At 41.1% G+C, this 10,747-nt stretch overlaps 1 protein-coding gene across 1 annotated transcript in view; it reads left to right on the forward strand.

Moving 5' to 3' along the window:
• Positions 1–4,983: 4,983 nt before the first annotated feature.
• The window catches only part of LOC148725819 (uncharacterized), a 10,309-nt gene continuing 4,545 nt past the window's right edge, over positions 4,984–10,747 (forward strand). The window contains exons 1-2 of the mRNA XM_088731541.1: positions 4,984–5,092; positions 6,848–6,975. Of these exons, the coding sequence (XP_088587667.1) occupies positions 4,984–5,092; positions 6,848–6,975 (237 nt within the window). The remainder of the gene's footprint in view (positions 5,093–6,847; positions 6,976–10,747) is intronic.

Genomic DNA, 10,747 nt, shown 5'->3' on the forward strand with positions numbered 1-10,747 from the left:
GTCTTCATCCAGTTCAATAGTATGAAACGCCTCAGAAACATCAACGACGGTGAATACCTTGGCGTTTGTCAGAAGTGGTAGCCTCTCTTCGATTGTGGGTATGGTGTATTTGGGCCTTTTGATTGCCTTGTTTATGGTTTGGCTCGGATCGATGCAGATGCGAAGTTTGCCATTAGGTTTTTCCTTAACCAGCATATTGGACAGCCAATCGGTAGGTTGGGTTACCGGCCTTATAATTCCTTCTTCACAGAGCCTTTTCAGCTCTTCATTGACCCTGTTTAATTTTGCCACTGGAACACGGCGAGTGGGGGCATGAACGGGTGTGACTGACGGGTCCAAGTCGATGTGCATGGGGCTCCCAAGAGGCTTCCCGCGTCCTGGTTTAAAAACGTTGGGACTCGGCAATTCATCAGCGAAGTTTTCGTACTCGCACTGTGCAGCTTGATTGCGAATCCTTGTTTCCCAAGACGCGATGGATTCCTCTTCATTTTGTAGCAGGGAAAGGAATTTTTGCCTTTCGCCCGAGACCCCGATGCTAGCGCCGTAGTACTCTTTCAGAGCGTTGATAACCATGTGCGGTTTGCTCTGATCTTGTTCAGACAATCCTAAACTGTATTTGTAGATCGCTCTGGCTGCAGGGGATAACGATGCTCGAAGACATGCCATCGCTTTCTCTGGTTTCGTCCACTTCGCTGCTTCTGTTTCCTTGGACGGATCGAACCAGTTTTGCATAATACAGTAGTCGACTAAGTCTTCGATGTAGACCTCCACATCGTGTTTGTCATCCCCAGTTGTTTTGAATTGCGGGAAGGGAGTGTTTGAGGCCATATCGCTCATCGGCTTGAATCTTCTTGACTGTGAAATTAAAAGACAAGCACCGCTGCCACCATGTTGACCGTTACTTATCGTGTTCAAAACTGCACTTTAATGAGGTTGTCCACAGATATATACGGGTGCAGGTGCAGATATGGTAATTACATGTATTGTGGTTGGTGTGTGTGAGTAACGAGGTGCAAGTGTTTAGGTGCTAATTACAATAGTTGTGGTGCTAATTACAATAGTTGTGCAACAGTTCAACACTTCCAATATCACCCTGACAAAACATGCATTTCTACATCGCATTTTCTTAATAATGGTAACTCATTTATAAATCTTCTAAATAATGACGAATTAAACCTTGCATTTAGAAAGAACAGACACATTGAAAATCTCCCAAACTAACTTTTTATTTAAATCACCAAAAGGGCAGAGAAAGAGTACGTAGTAATTAGTGACCTTAAGAAACCACAGCGGCGACGCCAAGGAAGACTTCGATTTAAAAACGAATTTCTACTCTTTGAATTTCAAAAATGGCTGCAGGAGCTTACTGTCTCTTACAGCGCCACAGCTCAACTTCAGCATGACGTATAAAGTAGCCGTTGAGTTCCAAATGGAAATTAAAATAATTTGCCGTCGCGGTTTCGGTTCGCAGACGACGCAAATTTTGGCGATTTCACGTTGTTGTTTTGCATAGGACGGCTAAGAAATGTACAAAGTTTCAAAACGCACGTGCTGAGCTGTTGTTCTGCCAATTAGATCTCTTGATATTCCTCGTCCTCTTTGCCGTCGCCGTCGTGGTTTCTTAAGGTCCCTATTAACTCTCTTACGAGGTTTATGAGCAGAGCGCGATTGTATCGAGGATTTTTTTTCTTGAAAATCAAGTGCACTGGTTTATTATATAGGTAAGAGCGTATAATTCTCTCTACCAATAGGGATAAATTTTGTAATAACAATGATCTTTAAAAGCGCTTGTTTAATGTGTTAACGAAACAAAAAATCTCCTCGCAATGCGCGATATCTCTTCTTTTACCTTTAGGTGCATAAAAATTATTTAGCAAAAGCAGAACTATTTTTCTGCGCTCGAACGGTGCAAAAGGTTTGGGCTAAACTCGCTAAGCGCAAGCAGAAATTTCTTTAAACGTTATTCAATCGTTCCTTTAGTTTTACTGAGCCGTAATTGCGTGGGATGTACAAGTACACGGCACCGTGTTTAGTTAGCGGCATCCCGATATAAAATCATTTTAGTGCTAAGTGTTCTTAATCTATAATTACACTTTTTGACATTGCATAACTTGATCAAACCATATTAGTCAAAAAAAAAAAAATTATAAAATCAATTTCGATGATGTACGACCGTAGGTACATGGCCAGAGACACCAGAACAAAATACTTGTACCGATAAGTTTATTTCAGGTCTTTTTTTTTTTTTTCGCTGTAAAGAAGGGTAAATTTTACGATATTTTGGCATCGAAATCTTCTTACTGAAACTCTTAAATGATCATGGTCTTGCCTCATTTCTAAGAACGACTTAAAGTTTTAGCCGAATGAACGGCAAAAGCAATGCATTTCGTGATTGCTTGGAAACTCAGTTTAAAAATTTCTATTAAAATATTGACCTGTGTAGAAGGCGCTGGATGGCATTCGCACAACGCATGAGTAATTTCGGGTCAGTGTGCAAAGGAGAAGGCGAACGTTTCCTTGCGCTTCGCACCATCTGAGGTTCTGGGTATCGAAGCACCATTCCAACGGCCTAAAAAATGGTTAGCTTAACAGCCTTTAGCCCTGTCTACCTTTCTACTCTTTATATAGCTGGTTAGTCTCCAGAAACTAATTACGGACGTGCTTTCCTCTTTCTCATTAAAGCGTGCTGTGCTGAAGAAATACGCATCGCTTTAATACCCGCTTATAAGCCAACCAAAGATCTCTTTTAAGCGTATGCGTTTGCCTATCATATAACATGAAGCCACGATCCTGCCAACCGCACTTGCTCTTTACTCTTTAAGCCGTCGGAATGAAGAAGCCACGGAGAACTAAGGAGATGCCGTTTATAAAAAGTGACAAAGTTGGCAGATTTCCCAAACTCAGTATAGAAGTATTTCTTTAATACATTGCTATTGTACAACAGTTGAAACATATTTTTTCACAAGAAAGGATTTTCATACAAAAAAGGGAGGAACTCGACCCAAAAACCCCACTAGAGATAATACCTGTGATACATCGAGAGCTTGGAAGACCTGTGGTACATCGAGAGCTTGGAATACCTGTGGTACATCGACAGCTTGGAACATCTGTCGTACATCGAGGGCTTGGAATACCTGTGGTACTTTGAGAGTTTGGAATCTGCGATAAACAGCGCGGTGCGATTGTATCGGTAAAATATTTTCAAAAGATGATGTGATTTTTATGATAAACTGTTTTTCACTCAGGTGTCTGAGTTGAGTTCCTTTATCGTTTAATACCTTTACACTGATGCTAAATTTTCAATTGCAGTCAGCGCAAAGAATAAAATTTGCGCACAGGGTACGTGACGCTATGTAAATCCTAGGTGAATCTTAGAAAGACCTCTTAATAAAGGTTATTGTTTTTCGCGCAATGCCGATAGATATCTCTACTTTTCTTTGCCTCATTTTTAAATGAATACTCAGAAGAAGATTTTAAACTTTCTCTCTGTTTATAACACTGATGTTGCTTACTCATATGATCAGTTGTAGTCCTTAAGGCCGTTCATGGTGACTCGTGAGGTCATTAGAAACCACTTCCCTGGCCAACAGGATGATTGAAGCACACAACTTTGGTTTAGGACAACCTTATGTCAACTCTTTCTTTTCCTTCAACTGAAATTAAATTCTAAAAATAGTGCAGAAATGTGCACGAATTATACTCCTTTACACGACTTGCACTTGTTAAAACAGCTTTGTCCACTGGCAGAGAAAAATCATACTTTCATTGCTAAAACTTTAAGGGTGGAGAGAATGTCTGTAAAGGTTTTCGCAGGTGTTAGTTGTTTCCTTAAATGATACTGCTGAGGTTTTTCTTTATAAGGAATCCTCGTTGCCTCTATTTGAGTCTTTCTCTAAGGAGCCACAATAGTGACGGCTGAAGTAGGACATTGTGAAAACGTTTAAAGGAAAAGTTTCAAACGCTCGTCAGAAACCTTCAAAGAAAAAGGATAGAATAGTATCTGAAGAAAGTCTCGAAATTGCAGGGCACCTTTTCAGCTTTCCAACGGTCGCTTGAAGAACCGTAAAATTACCATATTTCATTAGACGAGGACCGCAAACTTTTGCAAACGTCTCCCGCAAAGTAAATCGATGGAACCGTAAACTGTTGAATAAATTCATTCACAGGAATGTTTTGGGTACATAAAAAGGTTGTGATTTTTCAAGGCTATCCATCGATTCTCGACTTAATCATAGCGTTGTAAGAAACATCATTTCAAACGCTGCACAGTTCTCTTACTTCATTCATAGTCAGTGGAGGGGGACTGGTCACCCCCAACCAGCCCCCCTCTGCTAACTATGCTTCATTGGAGGTAGATCTTTGTGATTCAACAATTCAATGCACCAGAAAGACCAATAGGGAAATCTTTAACTCTCTTTTGAGGCTCGTGAGCTTAACAAGTTTGCATCGAAGATTTATTTCCTGGAAATCAAATACACTTGTGTCCTGGGTAAGAACGGTTAGTTGAACTACCAATAAGAGTAAATTGTAGGTTCGTGCTCATCGCGGGCGTTTGTTTATCAGCGAAACAAATAATCTTACCACAAACTGTGCAATATGGTTTTTTTCTTTTTAGTCAAGAAACAATTTTGACAAAAAGGAAGGGTTTTTTGGGCAAGTCTGACTCAAAATGGTTTAAACCAAACCCGCTGCTCACAAGCAGAATTTGCTTTCGAAAGTAATTAGCATTGAAGCATATTAAAAGCGATTGAATAAACCAATCGTTCTGCTTGAATGAGCCGTAACTGCACCCTGTAATTATACTTGCAAGGTAGTTCCGACTCAAAATATTTGAACATTCAGTTCGTAAAGACTATACGTTCACATATTGCGTTACGTATTCACAAGTTCAATACCAGTAACATTTATTTTTTCCTCAGGTGTCTGTTCTTAGTATTTCTCATGCATAAACACCGGTGTAACAAACAGCGAGTCGAAAAAGTTATGGTGGTTAATAGAAAAGAAGACAGCATACTGCAAAAGAGGTTAAATCAATTCCAACGAGAGGAAAACTATCTCTTGCTGGAATATGACTACAAAAATAAGAAAATTGGTAAAGATTTGAAAGCACTGTTGTGGGTTTTTACCACTCGCTTAGCTTTTAACGAGAAGTACTGAGACTCTGGACTCTTCTCTTTTTTATTCTCTCCTACTACAGCGCTTCAGATCTTTTCTTCTTCTACCACTCAGCGAGGAGTGCTCACGTATTAAATACAAAAATCACAGACATGTTTGGGTTAGCTGACCGTGACAGTTTCCTTAGTGTATCCGCTTATTTTGCAAAAAGGGGGGAAATAGTTGGCCCTCACCAAAGTACTTTGACGGGCGCCAAGGAACCAATTGAACATTAACAGCTGCGCACAGGAATCGCGCACGCAAACCAATTGAACGCTAACAGCTGCGCTCAGGAATTGCGCGCGCAAACCAATTGAACGCTAACAGCTGCGCACAGGAATTGCGCGCGCAAACCAATTGAACGCTAACAGTTGCGCACAGGAATTGCGCGCGCAAACCAATTGAACGCTAACAGCTGTGCGCAGGAGTTGCGCACACAAACAGGAACTTCAGTGTGGGTAGAACTCAAGGTCAGCTTTACCAACGCAAACACGACCACCTGTGAAACTGTCTAATTGTCTAAATGTCTAATACGGTAACAAGGAAATCCGCGAGCTGAGCCAAAGAAATATAAATCTACCAAAACAACACGTAGGCGCAAAAGGCAAGGCTTAACAAAACAAAAGGCTTAACTGGAAAAGTCTCAAAACAGCAACTAACTATGGTCGAAGTTCTTACAACCTCACCTGATTTTATAACTGACCTATCCATTGGAGAACCTTTTTCTGACCACAATTCTATAATCTTCTTACTCTCTGATGAACCTTATGTTCAACGGAAATCGCAGAGACTGTTTTATTGCTATGGTAAAGCTGATTGGAACCATCTATGATCCTTATTATCTTATATTCCCTGGGACTGCGTTTTCTTCGATGATGACAGTAATCAGAATTGGGCTTGCTGGAAAGACCTATTATTCGCTGCTGTAGACGAATGCATTCCTAAACGCAAGGGTAACAGGAAACCCAATGCTCCCTGGATCACTAAGGAACTTATTGCCTTGTGCAAAAAAAAAAAAGATCTTTGTACAAACGTGTTCGCAGAAGTAACAAAGCGACTATTTGGGAAAAATATCGACAACTGAACAACTCTGTGAAGAGTCTGCAACACAGCTCGATGGGTATACACTAACAAATTAGCCTCTGATTTGAAAGAAAATGAAAACCCAAAACCTTTTTGGAATTTTATTAAGTCCAAGAGAAGAGGAACTAACTAGCTTGTTTCATTAAAAAATCGACAATGCTGTTGTGACGGATGACCTCTGTATCGCTCAGTGTATGAACTCATACTTCCCCTTTGTATTTACCATCGAAGATTGTGGTAATTTTCCTACCACGGATTACATTACTGTCAAGAGACTCGAAAATATAAATTTTAGTGTTAACCCTTTGCATACTAAGTGAACACATATGTCCAGATAATATCGTTACTACTTTTGATACTTGTTTCTTGTTGAACTTAAGACACAACATCAGGTAAGGTTGTAAATTGTGCCGGCTAGTTGATGTGACACCTATTGCAACCTAAAACGCCCACAATGATTCCTGATTTTCATTGCAATGAACCGTTCGTATGGCAGCAACAAATCCCAAAGTCCAGCATTTTGCTCCAAGAGTAACACCAAAAACATGTCAATCTTTTAAAATAAAAACTTGCTAAAAAATCAAAAGTTTGCATTCAAATCACACCTCAGGGCCAGATCTTGGAGTTTGGCAAGAAAAGTCCTTCTCACTTCATCTGCCAGCCCTTGTTTCTCCATTTGATGAAAGCCAGTGTGGCGAACACAACCGTTGCCTTGTTCATGCCCGAAAGGAGTTCTGGGTAATCCCGCCATAACTCGAAAAGGTAACTCCTATCATTTCCATTTCAAAGAATTATTAGAATCGTGTCGGGCCATCCAGTCCTACCAGCAAAATATCGCATCGATTGAAATTGTTACCGGTCAAAACTTGGCCACATAGCCTTGGTAGGTCCTGGAAGCCATCCACAGATGGGCCTGAGAGACAACTTCACTTGGGAACTCGCCAAGCTGGCAGTAAAGCATCATTGGCGGTCCAGTCTACATGAAACCATCTCTCACCTCTGTTTTCCTTCAGAGGCTTGCCTCTACCCACATTCCAGCTTAATGATGCCGTCTTGAGGGCTTCTGTAGAGGGAATATGGCTCGAAAAATACTCATAAACGGCCAGAAAAGCGAGAAACCGAATCGATTTAAACGCATCCAAACACGAACTGTTGATCTAGGTCATGTGACCCCAAGGTAGCCCATGGTGTCTAAAAACCGCAAATATTGTAACGGATGATCCATGTAAGGACTAACAAAGTGAGGTTAAGTTTGTATCGGCAAATTACAACTGAAAAAATATGGTCTTTTTCGTATTCAAAGGGTTAGCGAAGTAAGCATCCTCGGAGACCCAGGAACTGAGTCAATTTCAAGTTAGGGCATGAACACAGGCAGCCCAAGCTCACTACTAGAAAAGCGGACGTGACTCTTACCGTGTTGCGTAACGTTTTAAATTTATAAAGGTTTGTATGGGATGTTATCGGTTTGCCTTAAAAGAGAGAAAAAAATGTCTTGTTTTGAAATAAAATGGGCTTACCTTATTGCCTTGTTGTTTTCTTTGTTGATTCCGAGCGTCTCAGGCCATTTTGAAGCGTTTTCGGCGAGTTAGCGCTATATTGGTGTTCAACTGCTAAAAGAAAGACAAGGCCGGAAACCTATTTTAGAAGCGTCCGTCGCCCGAAGCGAATAATTCCGCCAAAAAATTACCACCAGTCTCGATTCCTCCAGAAAATCAAAGCAGAGATGTTGCAGTTCCATTTTCCATTCACTCGATTCACAATTCCTCCCACAGATCTTTCACTAGCGATACTTTTATCTTCAGATCGATCGGCTTTCCAATTTCGAATTTGGCTGCTTGAAACGTTCGCAGCCCGTTCGCCGATCGCACAGTATGTTGGGTAACAAAAATAAGCCCGACGAGGGTAGCCAGCGGCCTGCAGTCCGAAAACAAACCCGTTAGCTCCGCTGGTCCCCTCGAGAGGTTTTGTCAAGACCGCATTGTTTTGATCGACCAATCAACATCGAATGGAAATGTGTTTACTACTTTAAATTTTACTTTGCTTTGATGACATTGCTGTTTTGATCGTTGCTTTGATCTCGAAAACAGACTCGTGAATACAGGATGGATCGTCATGGTTGATCTCATCCTCGAATTCGAATTCGCCGAAGTCATTATTTTTTTTGTTCCTGTTCTTTTTAACGTGATGACTTCGTCGCTGGCATGGAAGGCATGGTAAGCTTTTAAAAATATAACTAACGAGGAAGACTAACTACGATACCTTCGAATTCTATCACGGGTACAATAAAATATTACGAATACATGTACAATATGAACATATTTTGTTGTCGGTTGCTGCGGAACTGTGAACACTGTGAGGGAGGTCTCTTACAAGTCAACGACATAATTTCTGATGCAGAGCAAGTGAAAGAAAATTTTTCCCGCCCTCCTAACTCGACATTTTTCGGTCACTTAATAAAGCAAATATGGGGAAGCAGAGTAAAGCTAGTAAAACGAGGCTCGCACAAACAGAGGCGGGTGACCTTAGGGGAGACCAGGGGAGCTAACGGGTTTGTTTTTGGACTGCAGGCCGCTGGCTACCCTCGCCGGGCTTATTTTTGTTACCCAACATACTGTGCGATCGGCGAACGGGCTGCGAACGTTTCAAGCAGCCAAATTCGAAATTGGAAAGCCGATCGATCTGGAGATAAAAGTATCGCTAGTGAAAGATCTGTGGGAGGAATTGTGAATCGAGTGAATGGAAAATGGAACTACAACATCTCTGTTTTGATTTTCTGGAGGAATCGAGACTGGTGGTAATTTTTTGGCGGAATTATTTGCTTCGGGCGACGGACGCTTCTAAAATAGGTTTCCGGCCTTGTCTTTCTTTTAGCAGTTGAATACCAACATAGCGCTAACTCGCCGAAAACGCTTCAAAATGGCCTGAGACGCTCGGAATCAACAAAGAAAACAACAAGGCAATAAGGTAAGCCCATTTTATTTCAAAACAAGACATTTTTTTCTCTCTTTTAAGGCAAACCGATAACATTCCATACAAACCTTTATAAATATAAAACGTTACGCAACACGGTAAGAGTCACGTCCGCTTTTCTAGTAGTGAGCTTGGGCTGCCTGTGGCATGAAGAGCTCCTGGAGACATTGTCTTACAAGACTAGTTCCAAGCGATCGCAGTCGTTCTGGCATCTGATTGGTGCCAGAACATCTTTGTGTTTTTCTGCCCAATCAGAGTGAAGTGTGCTTTCGTGTGTTTTACACGGCTACAGACAAGAAGCTCAGTTGCTCGCCATGTTTGCTTGGGCCGTGCGACGGAGCTCTGCTCGAGGTGAAAAGTTTCAGTCTCACCGAGCACACAATGTAAGAGAAATCGATGAGATTGTCCGCAAAATTCTTACCGGAAATTATACTGAATACTTTCGCAGGTATCACAAGAGAACGTGTTTGCGAGGTTCGTATAAAACATTACAGTTGCAGGCGTTAATATGTCGCTTTAAACGTTAAACGAGATGAAAGCTGAAATTTTTCTAGATTTTTTGTACAATTTGCTGTTACTGAAACTTTGCCATTAACGTGAAGTTATTTTGTCGCACGGGCCACGCAGGTATGTTAACTGGCGCTTACGCTTACGTAACTTTCTGTTCGTGCCAAAATCTAACCTTCGCTTCGTAGCAAAGTCTTTCACAATATGGTCCAAGGTTGCAGAGAACGTTAAGTTCGTGGACGACCTCCAGCAATCGCTTAGAGAAAGCTTAGCTGTGTTTTCGGTTAGCGAATTAAAATCTGAACAAAAACTTATTATCGGGAACATTGGGAAGGGGAGATGTCATCGGACAGTTGCCGATGGGTTTGGAAAGAGTTTAATCTTTCAAGTGCGGCCTGAAGTGTTCAAATTCTTGAGCTGAAAAGGCCACGGATTCTCTTCTAGTCCTTTGGTCATTGTCATTTCACCTCTTTTGTCGATTTTTGAAGACCAAGTTAAATACCTTAGATCGTTGGGAATCGATACTGCTTTCATTGGGGAAAATAAAACCAAAAGACCAAGAAATATTGGATGGAAAGGATGGGTTTGCTTTACACGGTAATTGTCAGCTTAGTACAGGGTCATCTACCCACATCTTATAAACATAAGTTTCCACGCTTAGCTTTTCTTTTTTTTTTCAACATAGGTTGTATTGCATTTGTGCATACCTTGACAAATGTTCCTCTAGTAGAAACTGGAAACAGCAACAATTCGATTCTCTTGTTTGGGTACTGCCCACGGGAAATTTTTATCGATGCATCTTTGTTACAATTACGTTTCCAGGATGTTTCAATTCTAAAGCGACAAGTGTCCCAAACTGCACGCGGAAGACCATCGTCTGGTAAAACCTTTTGAGGGAAAACTTCTTCAAATATTTTCATGAACTCGCCAGTAAGATTTCTTTTTCTCTTAATGATGATAAAAACAGAACAGCATACTCGACAACGACCTGAAACATTTTCACCCGGATTATTCATTGTCGTAAAAAAACACG

The sequence above is a fragment of the Stylophora pistillata genome, chromosome 8 (genome assembly GCF_964205215.1).
Source record: "Stylophora pistillata chromosome 8, jaStyPist1.2, whole genome shotgun sequence".
Lineage (NCBI taxonomy): Eukaryota > Metazoa > Cnidaria > Anthozoa > Scleractinia > Pocilloporidae > Stylophora > Stylophora pistillata.